This window comes from Sturnira hondurensis, unplaced genomic scaffold (genome assembly GCF_014824575.4).
Source record: "Sturnira hondurensis isolate 20B ecotype Veracruz unplaced genomic scaffold, ASM1482457v3 Scaffold0014384, whole genome shotgun sequence".
NCBI lineage: Eukaryota > Metazoa > Chordata > Mammalia > Chiroptera > Phyllostomidae > Sturnira > Sturnira hondurensis.
The window spans coordinates 37,149,764-37,168,184 of record NW_028087015.1 but is presented as its reverse complement, the minus strand read 5'-3'; the positions used below and the strand labels follow the sequence as shown (position 1 = coordinate 37,168,184).

The window sequence follows — 18,421 nt, the reverse complement described above, 5'->3', positions numbered from 1 at the left end:
TATCCCAGGTTACAGTGGGTGCCCCCCTCCTATTTCCTGGGTAACAAAAAAAAATCTTACCACTGCACTTTTTTTTCTTGACAAGGCAAATTTTAGTCTTTCTCATTGTGCATGCAGTGTGGAGTGTACTGTGTAATCAGACTGTTGATATATATGTGTGTCTCTGTGCTGTGTCACTGGTAACAGCTTCCAAAGAGAGGAAAGTCACCGAGGAGGAAAGGCAGAAAGAAGAGAAAGGCGGGCAGTTTTCACAGAGCACAGGGGCCGATGTGGGGGGCGGGGGCCGGTGAAGAGAAATGAGAAATCTTTTCCCGCCTGAAGACACTCCTCAGCCGCAGACCCATGAATGAGGGAAGAAGGGACAGTGAGACAAAGATGTAACATGGCTGAAAATTCACCTGAACAACATATGGATCCTTTGACCTTGAGTTTTCTGCTAGGTTGGTGACCCCCCCCACACACCAATGTCCCCCTCGCAGGTCCTTTTGTGGTCCTTCCGGGTTCAGTTCAGACATCTCACCTTAATGTCTGTTTTCTCTCGCCTTTAATAATCTGGCCAATAACATTCACAGCAAGTGGGAGAAAAACAAAGTAGCAAGTCTAAGTAAGGGGAATATGCTGGGCCCTCCTGCCAAAGAAGGGGCGAGGGGTTCTTTCTGCCAGCAGCTGTGTGCAGTGAGGAGTGAGCGCCAACCTCGGGTCCACTCCCTGCCTTCTCCTCCTGTAACCTTCTCCTTCCCATTTCCATCTTCAGGAAGCAATGTCCTACGTGAGGTCCCGAGGAGCATGCAAAACAAACTCCCAGTGAAATCTGAAAAGGACAGCTCTGGCCTGGTCACTCAGTGGGTTAGTGTTGTCCCAGTCCTCCAAGGTTGAGGGTTCAATCCCCGATCAACTGTAAATGCCGGGCACAACATTGATTTGTTTTCCCATTTACACGTTCATTGGGCGCAACCAATGGATGTGTAAGTGGGAAAACAAATCAATGTTTCTCTCTCCCTCCCTCTCTCTTTCCAAAATCAATCAATCCATAAGAAATCTTTATAAAATAAAATAACACAGGACAAACACACGTGGAAGAAGTAGAGGAAAATGAGGTAGAGAAAATTTTTCTTTTTCTTTAGAGGGGAAGGGAAGGAAAGAGGGAGAGAAACATCAATGTATGGTCGCCTCTCATGAGTCCCCTGCTGGGAACTGGCCCGCAACCCAGACTGGCTGGGAATTGAACCCCGCTCCTCTGGTTCACAGGCCTGTGCTCAATCCACTGAGCCACACCAGTCAGGGCGAGAAAATTATTTAACACTCCCACTGAACCCTCCCAATAGTAATTGTTCCTGTTCACTGACTGTTGGCCTTCATGAAGGTCATTGGCCTTCATGACCTCTGTTCACCTCCTCATCCACCACTGACCTCCTCACTCTGGGCAGTGCAGCCTCTTTCCTTCGCACCCTGCTCTTCCCTCTCTATGCCCTTCATGCCTTATTGCTTCCCCCATAGAACAGGCCGCACTCTATGTCCCTACTTCTGGTCATTTAACTGCTACATTTTCAGCAGCCTCACCCAACTCTATGTCTTCAGCCTTGGACCCTTGCCAAGCTATGATAATAACTCTAATAAGCCAGAATGGAAATCAGACGGCACATTTCCCCTGCCCCATGATATTCTACTATTGGCTGAAACTCAACATTATCAGGACTAAATCCACCACGTGCTCCACAATACTGTTCCCATTCATATGCTCATTTCTATTCATGCGAGTCCACTATTATATAGAAGCTCCCTGCTTATGGGCTGGGTAGCCGGACAACCGGCTGCATTTCTCAGTGGATCCTGGGTTTTTCCGTATGTTACAAGCAAGAATGCTGATGTCATCTTTGACTCTTCCTTGACTTTCATTCCCTATAACCACCAAGGTCCTGTTTTCCCTCCACTGAGTGCTTCTCCTACCATCCCCTCTCCTCCTCCCACACCTAGGAGGCCACCTTGCCCTCCTAGCCAGCCTCACCAGCACACTCTTCTCCCCCTCCATTCTACCCTCGGTGGCTCTCAGATTTATTTTGCTAAGCAGTGCTTTTGCCAAGTATCTCTGCTGTTTAAGAGATTACACAATGAGATGCCACCACACTGGTCAGAGTGGCCATCATTAACAAATCGACAGACAAGTGCTGGTGAGGATATGGAGAAAAGGGAACCCTAATGCAGTGTTGATGGGAATGCAGACTGGTGCAACCACTATGGAAACCAGTATGGAATTTTTCTCAAAAAAACTAAAAATGGAACTGCCTCAATTCCACGGCTAGGATCATACCCTAAGAATCCTGAAACACCAATTCAAACGAACCTATGCACCCCTACATAGCACTGTTCATAGCAGTGTTATTTGCAATAGCCAAGTGCTGAAAATACCTAAGTGTCCATCAGTAAGTGAGTGGATAGAAACACTGCGGGACCTTTACACAATGGAATACTATGCAGCAGAAAGAAAGAAGGCGCTCCTATCTTTTACAACGGCATGGACAAAACTGGAGAGCATTATGCTGAGTGAAATAAGCCAGCTGATGAAAGACAAACACCATGTGATCTCACCTATAAGAGGAGCCTTATCAACAAAAACAAACTAATGAGCACAATAGAACCAGAGGCATGGAAACAGGAACAGTCTGACAGCAACCGGAGGGGAGGGAGGAGGGGGATGATGGTGGAAAGAAGGGGAAGGGACTAGTCACAGAACATGTATTAACGACCCAGGAACACAGACAGCAGTGTGGGGGCTGGCCATGGCGGGGGGGGGACTAGGCAGGGGAGGGCAAAGTGGGAAAAATTGGGACAACTGTACTAGAACAACAATATAATATTTTTAATAAAAAATAAATAAATATCATAGAACCAACAGACAAAAGAGTTTCTTGACCCTCCACAATTTTCCACCCGGAGTTCCGCATGACACTGACCCCAGAAGAGGTGTGTTGGTAAAGGCCCTGTGAAGAAACAAGCCTGGGAAGCTTTTTAAAGTGCACCACCTCCTGGCGAGGACGGGAGTGCACGAGACCGCAAAGGTACCGAAAAGTCCTGCAGTCATTGGATCTGGTGTTTCCCGAAATCATTTAACCGCCGCACTGAGTTTATGGCGCAACAGTTATTAATAGCAAACAGACTGATGCATAACAAACTTCAGTCATCACTGTTCTCAGGTCGAGGTCGGATGTCTGGACCTGGCTTTTCGGGACACTCCAAGCCAGGACCTACACCGCTGTCTCCCGGAGTGGGTAGCTCCCTCAGCACGAACCTTCCTTCACGGAGTGCGTCCACATCCACAGTTCAACATCCCCCACCACTGAGGCCCGGAGAGCGGTGCTTCCCATGAAGGAGAAAATACTGATCTGTGTGCCTGTGCCCCTGCCTACAGTCCTCCAGAAAAATAAGACACCCAAGCTTACATCTAGTCGCTTCTGGTATCCAAACTATTTAAAGTGTAATTAGTAAGAAAACCTAGTTAGAAGAGATTTGAAGTCCAAACTTCCTTCTAAACTAGAAACTTCTTTTCTAAAATCCTTATGAGATACTCATTCTTCTTCATTACCTTTTGAGTCAGCACACCCCACTGCCAGACACCTCCGGTGGTTAGAGAGCCTTCTCGTGTGTGGATGAAACCGGCCTCTTGAAACTCTGAGTTCAGTGACCGATGTGTGTGTTGGGAGGGGCACACCTGTCTGCAGTGTGGATGACTCTGCTCTTCTGTCTGTCCAGGAAGGTAAGCGCGGTGGCGCAAAAGCAGCTTGGTCGCCTGTGGCACACAAGCACCTTGTTCTTCCATCCACTAAGCCACGAATATGCAGAGAAGCTTTCAGCACTTCTTCCAGAACCTCTAAAGGTATAACGCTCCTGGCTCAAAGGGTGGGAGTCCTAGGAAGCAGGAATATGGGCAGGAGTCTGGTGTGCGCATTGGACAGTTGAAGCAGTGACCTAATAGCTATATCTGAAAGTGATCAAGAAGAAAGCAATTCGGAAATCGCTGGTGAAACCAGCCAAAGTTCGCTTCACCAGCACCAAGCCTCCAGTCACCATCCTCACCGCCCCGTCTTTGCAGGAATTGCTCAGCGGAAGCTGCACCCCCCTGACTCCCTCCTTTGGGTTCCCCAAGAGGTTTTCATCTCTTTGGTTCACAGCTGCTGTGAAAAGAGCAGAGCCATTTTTAAATAAAATAAATCATACAATTCAGTTCATTTAGTCTAAGATGCACTTAGATTTTTTTTTTCTAAATGAGATTTTTTTCTGCATCTGCAATGACTGAATTTTTTTAACTGAATTGAGATGTGAGAATGTTGGCCAGGATTTGCATTTAGGGATTCAATGAATTAATGTATATGTAGTACCTAGAACAGTACCTCGTGGTCACTATTATTATTATTTTACTACATTATCTGGACACACTATGTGCTCTGGCACCTAGAACAGAGAAAGGAAGTTGGAACAGCTGCAGCCTGAGTTCAGCCCAGTCACATCTAGGGAAGAGCAGAAGGGAACAGCGTGTGCCTCCTGGTCCCGAACTGGAGGCCTCTGGGCCCCTCAGTTCTCCCCTTTATTTCGGCCAAGGTGAACTGCATTTTTAATTTCCTTGTTTTTTCAACTTTCACACACACTGAACTTACAGGCTGGGCTGCAGGATCAGGGAGCCTGCCTAGTCCCAGGCCTTCAGACTAGGTGCAGACCAGATGCAGTGGAGCCAGGAGACCTGGACTCGGATCCACTCAGCCACTCCCCACTGCACACACTTCAGCAAGCCGCCCTGCTTAAGCATTTTGCAGAGCAGCGAATAAAGCCAGTGAAAATCCGGAATGTTCCACAGCTGGGACCACCCCGGAGCCACTGTGGCACCTGTAGCACTGAGCCACTGCTCAATCAAAGCTGTAGCATTAGCACAGTAACTAAATATGGCGACTGCTGGTCTGAAGGTAAGTCTCCATAATAACCACAGGCTGGGACATGCAGCCTTCGGCAAGTTTGAATCAACGGGTTAATAAGATAAATAAACTGAAGTATGAGGCCATGTGTCTGTGTTTTCCCTCCAGGTCATTTTCTTGGTGAACAGTGGCTCGGAGGCCAATGACCTGGCCATGCTGATGGCCAGAGCACACTCCAAGAACACAGACATCATCTCTTTCAGGTGACCACACCTTGGAATACCCAACTTTAATAACACTGACTCACCCAATACTAAATGTCTATCTTTAAAATATGTCCTGGAGGGGTTATCCCAGGGGTCCGTTTCTAATTTTAGGTTTTAAGAAAAGATCCGTCAAATGAATTGTATGATGGGATGACCACATCCAAATTAACCTGGTCCCAGGTAAGGGTGTCCCTGCCTGGGGTGACAAAGAGCATGGAGTCCTAGTTTTGTCATAGATCTCCTGTGGAATGAAAGGTCATATCACAGCTTTTTGACGTTGAATATGTGCTTTGACTGTGACATATGGCAGGTGGAGAACTACCGGTCTCCACTCATAGAAGCTCAGGACTCTCCCACGGGACCCTGGCCCCACTCAATCTCGTCCTAGGCTAAGACTCCAGCTGCCCCAGATCTTCCCTTTCTTTCTTTCTTTCTTTCTTTTTGGGTTTTTTTTTGTGAGTCCTAAAGATGCATATGTAACCCTGCATATTTCTGCTCCTATGGGTGACTTTTGAGAAACAATCATTTAATAGGTAAACCACAAACCCTTGGGGGCAACATTGGTAGCACTGAAAATAATGGAAGACTAAGAGTTTTGCTTACAGTCGCCTCCCTTGGGTAATTTTATACAGCACACTTAAACACTTTTATAATAAGGTTTATGGGAAAGACAGGAGTGAGTTATAATAAAAGTTGATGGAATGAAAAAACTGTTCCCATTCTTTTACCTACATGTCCATAATTTCTGTCTAGATTTGAGAGAAGATTTGATTTCCACAAAATTTGATGACCAAAGTACGTCCACATAAAATGCATGTGCAGAGACTACAGACACGAACAAATATTTGCTCTCAGAGACACTATAAATAAAGCATTGTGATTGATATTTTACCCAAATAAACGTTATGGAAGATGTGTGTCCAGGTTAAGTATTTGATCTTTTCAAGCAGTCATGGTGCCCGCAGGATTCAACATTTGTTTGTGTCTCCTCTTTCAAGATATGTGTTCATCCTACCACATGGCCTTAGTACCACGCACAGTCCTAAATCTGCAATTTGAGTGATTTTGATTTGGAAAAAATGGTTAAACTTGCCTGAAACCAAAATTGGTGATTGGGATTCTCTATACTAAATAAGACTGTTTCAGGTTCAAAAAGAAGCAAGGCCTGTATTTCTTCTGTACCAAGTCAGGTGGCTTTTAAGGCACTTAATAAAGAGGAGTCCCCCAAAGTGTAGAGCGACAGCAGGAAGAAAAATAGCTGGCCTCTGAAGGTGACTAGTTTGAAGACAAATACTCGCTGACTTATCATTTCTGACATGTTGCTACAAGATGAGTCTCACTACTTCAGGGTAACCAAGTAGGGCAGTTGTTGAGGTCAGAGTTCTTGGCTAGATGGTCTCCAATTTCTCCCACAATTTCAAATCTATGACACCACAGGAAAGATAAATAAGTCAATTCGCCTGACACAGGCTTAGAAGATTGCTCAGAAACTACTGGCATTCCACATTCACAGCGTTTTCCATTTCATCTCCATGGCCTTGGTGGATTTTCCCCATTACTCTGTTGTCCTGTCTGTGTTCCGCAGGCCAGAGGTCAACGAACAATGAAGTGAACTCCGCCCCCCTTGTTTTTCCTTCGCAGAGGAGGCTACCACGGATGCAGTCCTTTCACCCTTGGCTTGTCCAACGTTGGGCAGTTCAAGATGACTCTCGCCGGTGGGGCGGGCTGCCATTCCGTGAGTTTGGAGATTTTTGTCTTATTTCTCTACAGGCCACTGGGGGTGTGGAACAACTGATCAGATATTAACATTATCTCATCCAGGTATTAGCATTATCTGATTCTAGGTATTAGCATTAGAAACTAATATAAAGCTTAGCATTAACCAGGAGCTCAATTTGACTCAATTGTATTGAAGACTATTTGAGGGAAATGGTTCTTAGAAAGGCCTTCAGAGTCTGAGTAATAATTAATGATAGGGTTTTTAAATTTTGTTTTACTCTTAAATACAATCAAGTAAATTGCAATAAATGCATTGAAATTAGTTCTCAAAGCTTCGAATGCATGAAATTGCTGTAGAATCATCCTTGTTCCCACCTTTTCAGCATCAGATACCTCATTATTCTTATTCTTTCAGATGCCCTTACCCACGAAACCCCTGAGCGAGTTGTGACCAGGCTGACCCTGAAAGCAGTTTCCTTTGTAGAGTGCCTACACAACTATTTCTAAGAAAAAAATTATCTCTTCAAAACAGAAAATTAGATTTTCATCCTAAGTGGGAGAGAAATCTCAGCATCGAATTAAGAAACCCTCTTGCCTTGATTAGCACCATATGCTCCCCCAAAACGCCTGTCTTCAGTTCGTGCTCTGACAAACTTCTTCTTCTGTCATTTGCAGACGATGTGCCCAGATGTTTTCCGGGGCCCTTGGGGAGGAAGCCACTGTCGGGATTCTCCAGTGCAAACGATAAGGAAATGCAGCTGTGCCCCAGGTCCCCGCCAGGCAGGGAGGGAGGTACCTGGGGGAAGGGAAGGAGGGGTCAGAACTGGAGAAAGGTGGATGCACTCCTGAGTGAACAGCTTTGGAAAAGTGGGGAAGGAAAAAGCCAAGGGAAGCAAAACTAAAAAGCAGCCCCCTGTGGAACCAGGCCTACCACCACGGTCCTGCCCGGCTGTTAGGAAAAAGGTTCACGCTATCAGATTTCAGCTAAAAACAGGCTGTCCTCTGGTAGTTAATTAAAGAAGTTCTATTACCTCTATTAGCAATAGCTCTGCTATCGATCTTCAAAGGAAACAAAGCTGGTGGAACTATTTACCCATTTCCAACCGAAGGAAGAGAGAAGAAAAAGAATACTTTTAGAACTCTCAAAATGCCAGTCAAAGAGCTCCCCCGGGGACTTGGGATGCCAGTCAAAATGAGAGGATCTGTCAAAACCTAAGGCCATTTCCAAGGTCTCCTGACATCTCTTACAAAGGGTCTGGAGGTATTCTCCCAAGGAAAGTATCTATTTATTGACTGAGTTTTTATTGGCATCCAACACCTAAAGGGGAAGAGGCATGGAAATGCTGTCTGTTCTCTACTAGCCACTAAGTTCCCTCTGGCATTTGCCATTGGAGCTCAGAACCTTTTGAATAGCTGCTCCGAAGTAGCACTGAAGGAAGGAATTAGATGCTCCAGCCAAATGATCTCTAAGAGAATAGTAGGTGTCACTGGCTTGGCAGGAAGAGTGCAAATGGAAGTTTTTAGGAGCAGTCTTAAAAAGAAGAAAACTCGGTTGTCTTAAAACTCAGATGGGATGATGGCAAACGGAGACAGACAGATGCAGGAATGGTCATTGGAACAAGGTGTCATGGTCACAGAACTTCAAAACATAAGAAAGTTTATAGCTGTCATTCACTCTTTAGAGATGAAAAAACGGAAGTCCACACCTAGAAAGCAGGAGACCTAGGACTTGACCCCAAGTCTTCTGACCTTACAGCCCCCAACCTATGACCACCCTTGTTCACACTGATGTCCCCCAGCAGGATGAACTCAGGCTTAGAAATAACTCCCGTGCTGCTGGCCAGGATCAAAGAGACACATGGGTCCCACTCCGAGCCCTACCATGGTTCAGCCAGGAGAAGAAAGCTCCATTTTTGCTTCCATTTTCTCACTTACAAGATGGAGACCAGAATATCTGCCTCCCTGACTTCTTATCCCAAGGCGTCTGGAGATGAAGGCAAGAGAGCTCTTTGTGAAGGAAGGCAGATAATGGCAACGCCAAGTACAGCCATCTCTGTACATCTCAACTGTGTGTCATCAAGAACCCAACTCCCTGGGGTGCACCTCGCAGACCCTGATGTGACTGAAAGATGACCTGCACAGAGCTGAGTGGGCGGAGCACTCAAGAGATGGTCGTTTCCTTCCAGCCCTTCCCCTCTCCTCTATCCTCTCCACCTCCTCCCTCTTTGAGGCCTTCTCCTCTGCCTTAGGCCAACTGGAAAATACCAGAACCCAGTGGCCACGCCTCTCGTGGCGACTGGAGGCTAGATGATAGTGACAGATGTTCATTTCTGCTTCTCTGAGCTGTTGTCTTTGGTATAGCTGAAGTCAGCTGTTTTCTTAAATCATGTTTCCAAGAGGCAATGCTTATACTATATCTTGAAACAGAACCAGAATACAAAATACTTCATCTCCCTCTAGTGCTTTGAGGACCTCAGAAGTGTTTGGTCTTTGCTGTAAAAAGGTGAATTCATATATGTTTACCAAAGCATTCCAACATCTAAAGTACTCTGGGCATAGAAGGTTGCCCTTGCCAGGATCCTCTTAGGGTTCCCTCGGGTGTCAATCCTGGTAGAAGTTTTTTTGCCTTACCATGATACCATTGCTGCCCACCTAGGCTTAAGCAGTTGTCCATTCCGGGAGCCTAAAAGAGATGATTGTGCGGTAGATTTCACTGTCTCCCATCACCCCTTCCTCAGGAACTTTTCTCCCCAAGTGTTCATTCCAGGCCCTGAATTTCAGATTTAACCTGTGATGAAACTCACCTCTCGATTCCCACAGCCCCCATGGTATTCCCAACCTGGTAGTGATCATATAATTCTTCTTCACCTTTTTCAAAATAGATTTCCTTTTCCCTCATTTTTCTTTACTTCCTTGACTCCTCATTCTGCTTAACTCTCCCTACACCACTGGCTGAAATAAGAACACTTCCTTCCCTATTTTCTTTCTTGGATAGTATCCAGCAGAGCATCACTCTCTCCCACCTGGATGTTGTCATGGTGATGCCACTGCACCAGGTCTCTCTCCAGAGGCAGCCTGACCTGGAGTTACAGCAACAAGCCAACAAAGGAAAAGTGAAGTGAAGTAGAATGCTGATGACAGTGGAGGACGCGTGGGCAGTCGTGGAACAAGTGGACAGTGGGAGGGACCATGACAGGTTGAGCACAGAGTCGAGCAGAACCTTCTCTGGGTTTGATTTTTGTCCAAATGTTAGCCATTGGAGTTGATTTTGCTCTACCCTTTGATTTCTTTAATGATAAATGGGCTTGCTTAGTCTCCAAATTACGTACATCTTTTGAACATATGTCTAATCCATCCATTAGGGTCATCCTAGACTGTTTGCTCTTCCTTTCTTAAAAATAGAAAATTTCTGCAGGGAGGGGTGTGGGAAGTGGGTAATGGAGACAACTGTACTTGAACAACAATAAAAAATGTGGGGAAAAATAGAAAATTTCAATCTCCAGAGGCATAGATTTATCTGTCAACTTTATCCTGCCTGTCAAACAATGTAACCGATGTTAAAAATGTGCTTTCTGCATTTGATTATCCTTTTCATTAGTTCCATCGTCACACCCCAACCCACAACTCTAACTAATCAAAGGTACCAGGGACAGCAAGCTTTCCCAAACATCACTTGTAGCCTAAAAATAAGTTTGGGGCCAGGTAGAGTTTAAGGAAGAGCTGGAGTACGAAATAGATTTACACTTCCATCTTGAGGGTTTCTAGTCTTTGTCTCTAGCCTTCAGGACACAGGGCTCCAGCCAGGCCTCTGAGTGAGCGTGAGGACGGTAAGAGGTGAGTTGCCTCCCAGGCCACTTCCACCATCATTTCTGTCACAATAGCAGCTCCCTCGTGCGCCCTCTTGCTGTTCATGGATATGGGTTCAAGTTCAAAGACTCTGTGGTGCTCTTGAGAACCAAGTTACAGGTGTGACTAGAGATTCTGAAGGTTCAGCATGCATGAGCCCAGTCGGTCTGGGACCCTGGCTGTGTCAGAGGACAGAGCTTCCTCTCCTTTGCTACAGTGGATGACCAAGGTCTGGCTCCAGCACATTCCTCTTTAGACTGATTTCTAATTGTTCTATAAACATATTAACTAACTGTAAAGACTGAAGCTCTTGGTAGCTTTAAAATTACATATCAACTGAAGTGTCAATATAAGGTAAATAGAGCTATCTTCAAATAGATTAAATCCACACGCCAATGACATTTGAATCAAATCTACCCAGTTGAGAGGATGCATACGCGCGGGTGGAGCAGCTCTCTACACCAGACTCGATGGCTCTTCTGGGCGTTCCTTCACCGGCTGGAGGCGGCTGCAGTGGTTTGTTTACGCCTTTGAGGCCACCTTAGTGCACTTGAGCCAAAGTACAAGTCATTCTGACAGAACATTCCCCCTTCAGAAATCAGTACCCTCATACCCTGTTTACTGTGTTGTGAGGGAGTCTAGTCAATTTCTTCGTCTCGTTTGCGTTTTTCCCTATGTTTTCCCCCATTCTTCTAGATGCCATCTCCCCATCTTCAAATACTGTGTTTTGTTTGTTATTTGCAGACCACTGCCAAGCTAAAGACCAGTATATTGAACAGTTCAAAGATACTCTGAACACGTGTGTGGCCAAGTCAATTGCTGGATTTTTCGCAGAGCCCATTCAAGTGAGTACATTAGCCTGAAACATTGACTGAGTGTCAAGTGACCAGAGTTTTGACACATGCATTCTAGAGGATATTTTCATTATCTAACCATCACTGTGTCCCTCTCCAAATTCAATTCATTGTCTTGGCCCCCTTGAAGAAAGAGAGAGCCCCTGATTTTCAATTGACTTATAAAAATACCATCTTCCAAATTCCTGGACTGAACAGGTAGATAGATTAAACTATCAGGTTCCTAATATTCTAAAGAAAAGGAAACCCTAGCCATTTTTAGTTACCGTCAAGGAAAGCTTTTCTACAGAGTGTAGCAAGCGTACATTTGCAGTTGTTCTCATGGGAAATAATGTAATAACTAATTAATGAGTAATAATACAAGAATAAACTCTTTCGTGTACTTACAACTGTCAACCTGCTTTTGCCCCACCCTGTATAATCTTACTAAATCCCTTTAATCTACTTTTATTCTAATCTCAGAAAAAGCATGCATTTTGTATTCTTTTCTCAGAAAGCGTGGTTTAAGGGGAATGGGTCTCTCTTTTAACCCACAGTTGAAATAATTCTAGAGACACTTTAAAAATTGCTGGAATTGCAATTCCGGTCAAAATAGCAGAGTAGGTACATGCTGTGCTCACCTCCGCCCGTGACCATGTTACAATTACACTCAGTTATAGAACAATCTACCTGGAGAGGCAGCTGAACAGGAGTTGCTATAACTAAGGATATAAAGAAGACAACACATCAAGATGGAAAAAATTTGTATTTTGAATATAAAAAATTGTTTTGAATTATAAAAAATTGTTAGTATTACTAATGATGATAACCTATCCTTTTAAAAAAATACTTTGAAAAGGGCCGTGCTGTTATGATAGGTCCTCTTGGTTTGGTCTTTTGCAGGGGGTGAACGGGATCATCCAGTACCCAAAGGGGTTTCTGAAGGAAGCCTTTGAGCTGGTGAGAAAGCAGGGAGGCGTGTGCATTGCGGACGAAGTAAGTGGCCATGAACTTGTGCAAAGCAGTGCATCTGGGACAGCATGGGCCCAGGGGGACCTCTCCAAATGCCCGCCTGTATTCCAGACAGAAAACATCTAGTATGGAAATTCTAGGATGTGGGTATAAGTTAATGAAGCTTTTGCTGGTTGGCTGGTTGATTGATTAGTGGATTAGTTGGTCTGTGTAAGGAGTACAGACGGCAGAACTTCAACATGCAAACTGAAGTCCATCACCTAAGTTGCTAACAGGCATAGGTAATACCGCCATCGCTCAAAATATTTTTCAATTCTTATTTGGAGATTCATCATGGGCTACTTAAAAAACACACTAAAAATTTAATCTCATAAACAAGTCTTCATTAAGTAATTTTTGCCAAAATAGTGTTAGCCAGTATGGCAGCATTCACCTTACTTTAATAACAAAACTTGTTTAGAAATGATATTTTTTTAAAAAATTAGCCTCTAAGTTAGAAGAGGGCCACCATTGCCCTGGCGGGTGTGGCTCAGTTGGTTGAAGGTCCTCCTATAACTGAAGGGTTGCAGGTTCAATCCCTGGTCAGGGCACATACTTAGGTGGTGGAGTTGAGCCCCATCCCCTAGGCAGTACAAGAGGCAACCAATCAATGCTTCCCTCTCGCATCAGTGTTTCTCTCCCTTCCTTTCTCTCTAAAAAAGAAATTTCAAAAAATGTCCTCAGTGAGGATTTTTTAAAGGGGAGGGGCCACCATTGCAGATATTCAAAAACTAGTTTCAAAACAATTCTAAAATAGCTTACCCATTGTTGGAATGGCACACAGTCCCTCCAAAGGGACGACTTTAAAAGGAAATTCATTGGCTCGGTGAACACTAACCCATGTGTTTTTAAAAGTGATCAGTTTACTTACAACGGCCCCTCATGTTGGAGCCCATGAAAGAAAGCAATCCTTTGCCTGCTGAGAAGAGCAACCGGGAGCAAAGGCCAGAGCATCATGGTGGCCAGGCCCCCGGCAGCGCTCCCAGCCCATCATCACCGGTCTACGAGAGAGACGGTCAGTCCCACTAGGAACAGGTGGGGAACTTGGACGTTTCACACCAGTTTCGGACCTGCCATCTTTGCCAAATCATTTCGCTCACCTAGACAACTCATAGTAGACACTGGGCTCCCTTTCAAAAAAAAAATTTTTTTTTTGCAATTTCCACATGTACAGCCTGGCCTCTCTTATCTCTAGGGGAACTGGATGACAAATTCCCCTTTCCCCCACCCACTGCATTCTGAAGGAAGCATGAACCACCTTCCCTCCTCACCCATCCCCTCTTCCCCAACTTGCTCATATAAGTTAAAAGGGCATCAGTGAATCAAAGTCCCAGCTGAAGAAAGTTAATCTGTTATTAAAAAGAAGATGAAAATTATATTCAGCAGGTTTGCGATTAGCTACATCAGTGAAAAGAATAAGCTTTCACCTTTGGAATCAGCAGAAGTTGAAGCTGCCATCATTGCACTAATTAGAGGGAAGGTAGACTGAATTCAGAGAAAACATGAATTTCAGAATTTTCTGAGATATGTGGTTTTGTCGTTCTCAATAACATAATTGAAACTAACACAAGGTGACCTTAAGGACAGTCTTAAAAACAAGGTGGAGCTAAGAGTGGCTAGAACTTTCTGAGCACAGGCTACGCGCCAGGCACTGTTTGTAATGCTTTGCATGCTGATGCTCATGACGATTCCATAAGGTATGGCCCACTGCTATTATTTCCAGTTTGTAGAGAACTGAGTTGGGGTCCAATGGGGTTAAATCCTCTGCCAAGGTCATGCAGTTAGTAGGGACAGAGCCAGAACTCAAATCTGGGCTCCCAGACCACACTAACCACTGGACTCGGCTGCCTGTCAGTGACAGGACAGGGGTGTAGAAGGCGGAAGTTGGCAGAAAAAGAGGAAGCGAGGGATGGGAAACCTGGTGCAAGGCCAGTGCTGCTATCGACGGATCTTACACAAATCATCCTAAGTAGCTAGCCTTGGTCTTCTCCTCTATAAAATAAGAAATTTGGAACCAAACAGAGGAAACTGTCCATCCTCTGGGACCAACAGGGAAGCCAGTCTTTGCTGGTCTGGCATATTTCTAAGTTTATGAAAGTTAGAATTAGTCTTCTCTGCTCTACCTGAAGATTCTGTGAAACTGGTACTTTCTAGGTGACTAAATATGGCTCATTGCCCTACAGGGTTTCCTGCCTTGTCCAAACAATCTGATTTTTCACCATTTGCTTATGATACGTAGACAGATAGAGTGAAAACTGAAGGCAGGAAGACAAAAGAAGTGAATTTTCACAAGTTCTTCCTACATTATCTCACTTGGGCAAATTCATCAGCTTGCCCGGAGGCCCACAGCTAGGAAGTGGGAGACCCCCAGACTCAAGCCCAGGGCTGTCTGACTCCTAAGTCTAAGCTCTTCTTCTACCCCGTTTGCTATCATCTAATTCCAAGCCCTGAAGTCTGCCTCTGCAGCAGCACCCTGGAGAGAGTGGAGCCAATGGGAAGGGAACCCAGGAAGGATGCTCTTTCAAGGGCATTTCAGCATCAGCAGCTCCATGCCTCCATCCCTGACCTGCAACGTGTGTGTGTGTGTGTGTGTGTGTGTGTGTGTGTGTAGAGAAACTGAGACAGACAGACAGACCAAGAGACTGAGAGCCAGAAAGAAATCCAGGAACCTTAACCAGAAAGTCTCTGGCAGAAATTTGCATGGAAATGCTGGTGTGGCTTTTTTCACTTGGACATTTCTGCCACTTCTTTGGTCCTTCTACAAATACTAAGTGTCTGCTTTTATCAGGCACTCGGCTAGGTGTTCTGGGTAAAGAGGGGAATCAGATTCATTCCCCATCATGAGCCATGTACAGTGATGATAACAGTCTAGGGCAGAGGTTCCGAGGGCAGGGGTGGGGGTTCCGAGGGCAGGGGTGGGGGTTCCGAGGGCAGGGGTGAGAGGTTCTGAAGCCTAGGTGCCCTGACTGGGGTCGGTATTAGGGCTCAGGAAAACCTTGACCAAATGATGATGACGAAGCTATGTTTTGAAGGACAAGGGAAAGTAGTGAGATGAAGAGGCAGGGAGAGAGTCTTCAAGAAAGAGAACAACACAATCAAAACAATTCAGGTCAACTTTCAACCGCAGTTAAATGGCTCAGTGGGTTCCCCGTGTGACAGAGTTCTGAGGAAGAACAGGGAGTCACAGGGGAGAGGGTGACCCTACTATCTGGGCCAGGCGGCAGGTGCCCCAGCCCCATCCACTGAGGGTACCTCCTGCCTCCTCTCCCCACCCCCCACCACCTTGCACTCAGGAGAGCCTCACTAAGGACGGCTACCCTGTGGTGGGCTTGTGCACATGTGCCCTTCACATGACCCTCCCAGCAGCCCCATGAGGCACTGGCCTAAGTTAGCCTTTCTACTTATGGGGTGAGCAGAGGTACCGAGTGACTTAAGAAACATATCCAGAATCACACAAGGCTAGTCAATGCATTTCAGTACCTAAAAGCTCAGTCACAGATTAAGTGTCTCATCAATATTAGTACAAAGACAGTGATGACAATGGCTGAGAGTGATGACACTGAGGAGGAGGAAGAGGGTGGAGGAGGAAGGAGGGTGGGGATGGGGGAGGGAGAGGCAGGGGAGAGGGAGGAAGAGGAGGAAAGTGACAGGGTCTGAGTCAGGAGAAGCAGCATGTCTCCAAAGGTGCCCGGTGACTTTGGATTTGCTCCCCTCAGGTGCAGACAGGATTTGGAAGGTTGGGCTCTCACTTCTGGGGCTTTCAAACCCACGGTGTCCTGCCAGACATTGTCAGCATGGCCAAAGGGATTGGGAACGGCTTTCCCATGGCAGCAGTCGTGACAACTCCAGGTAGGACCCGCGGGCAGCTCCTGCACTGCCACACGTGTGGGAGCTTGTGTGGGTTGGAGACAGTGATGGGAACCACGCATGCACTTCCCAAGCAATCGAAAATTAAGAATTAACCAGAAACAGTCCTCCTGCCAGAAGGTGGCGCCGATGAGAGAGAGCCGGCCCCATCCACTCTTGCTGTGGGGAGGACCAGTTCTTCCATCCCGGCAAGGAAGTGCAGGGCCCAGGCACACTGAGGGGCTACAGAAAACCGTGCCACACAGGCAAAACCAGCACAAGAGACCCTTGTTGACCAACCCGACACCAACCCTGAAATTCCCGAGGACTCATGTGCTGGGGGGACACTCTTACTTGGTCTTGCCACACCAAGAAGCTGTCAACTCAAGGTCCAGAGTGAGAGAACTGTCTGTGATATCTCCTCCACAAAACAGCCAAATATAGTCCAATGTCACTTAGCCAGAGCATTAGAATTAACTCAATTTTTCATTTGAGTGGGGTATCACAGAAAATGATTTTTATGAAATTCCTAAGATGTGTCTTTCCCACACTGATGAGGCACTGAAGGCTAATTAAGTGTATTGTGAAAGCTTAGTGTTTTTATTAAGTGACTTGAGGTACAAAAATATGGGTATGGAAGGTCAAGTATAAAGACCTGAATATATACTCACCCTGAAATGATGCAAAAATTATGTTATTAAGTCCTTGATATGCAGGATTTTTTTTCCTTCTTGGTCCCAAATGTGAAAGACAGAAAAAAGGTTTTAGCTTATGAAGTTTCCAAGTAAATTTCCATAAACCTAGTTTTAAGGTACTTTTCAGTTCACACAACACATTCAAGATTTTGTTATCCAGCTTCTCATTGAGTAAACAAGCTATTTTTCCTTACCCACCATATTAGCTAGGACCACGACAAGATGCTGCAGGCAGGGCAGCTTATACAACAGGCGTTTATCTTTTCGCAGTTCTGAAGACTGGTGATCCAAGACCAGGATGCCAGCAAAATTAGTTTGGCATGCGGTCTCTCCTGTAGGTGGCCTCCTTCTTACTCTGTCCTCACATATCCTATTCGACAGAAAGCGAGAGAGCTCTGTTGTCTGTTCCTTTGAGGACACCAGTCCTGTTGGATTAGGACCTACTCTTATGACTCATCTAACCTTGATGAGGTCCCTACAGGCTCTAGCTACAAATGCAGCCACGTTGTGGGTTAGGGCTTTAACATGTGGTTTGGGGTGGGGTCACAATTCCATCCATGACACCCACTGTCTGGTGAGAGGAGAATGAATGGCACATGAGGTCGTTTACAACACAATCTGAATGCTGAGATGAGAGATTTTGGTAAGAATGTATCCCCCTGTGTCCACCTCTGCTTCCTCCCCTAGAGATTGCCAAGTCTTTGGGTAACTGCATTTTGCACTTCAACACCTTCGGAGGGAACCCCGTGGCCTGTGCCATTGGATCAGCCGTGCTCGAGGTACGTTGCAGCCGCCATGTGAACATCACCTGTTTCCCAGAATGACTAGTTCAAGGCCACACACTCATTCTCACGGCTCGATCTCATTACATTATTGAAGAATTAGTACTAACTTAAAGTTAGATTCCCAGTTATTATTCTGACACCTGCCCCACCTTTTTTAATGACCTAGTTTGAGTGCTCAAAGCATTGAGGAAGAAATGTGGGACAAACCTCACATGCACAGGAAATGCAACCATTCCCCTAGCTGGCTGGTAGCACTGAAATCTCTTTGTTATAGGAGTGATATTTTATGGATAGTTACCAATTGTTATCACTGACTTAAGTTTAATTTTCGGACTTCCGCCAAGATGGAGGCGTAGGTGGAAACACTGTGCCTTCTCCCACAACCAAGTTTAAAGACAACAAAGTTTTAGTAAACAAAAATGCAACCAAAACACAGAAAACTGAACTATACAGAAGTCCGAAAACAACGAACCATTCAACAGGACCAGTAAGAGGGGCGGAGCCAGCAGTGGAGCACGG

General features: G+C 45.6%; 1 protein-coding gene across 2 annotated transcripts in view; it reads left to right on the top strand.

Moving 5' to 3' along the window:
- AGXT2 (alanine--glyoxylate aminotransferase 2) overlaps positions 1 to 18,421 on the top strand; it is a 36,640-nt gene that overhangs the window by 7,913 nt on the left and 10,306 nt on the right. For both annotated transcript variants that reach the window (XM_037063153.1, XM_037063154.1), the window contains exons 4-11: positions 3,748 to 3,871; positions 5,070 to 5,164; positions 6,809 to 6,902; positions 7,562 to 7,655; positions 11,477 to 11,577; positions 12,469 to 12,561; positions 16,293 to 16,425; positions 17,805 to 17,896. In XM_037063153.1, coding sequence (XP_036919048.1) covers positions 3,748 to 3,871; positions 5,070 to 5,164; positions 6,809 to 6,902; positions 7,562 to 7,655; positions 11,477 to 11,577; positions 12,469 to 12,561; positions 16,293 to 16,425; positions 17,805 to 17,896 — 826 coding nt within the window. The remainder of the gene's footprint in view (positions 1 to 3,747; positions 3,872 to 5,069; positions 5,165 to 6,808; positions 6,903 to 7,561; positions 7,656 to 11,476; positions 11,578 to 12,468; positions 12,562 to 16,292; positions 16,426 to 17,804; positions 17,897 to 18,421) is intronic.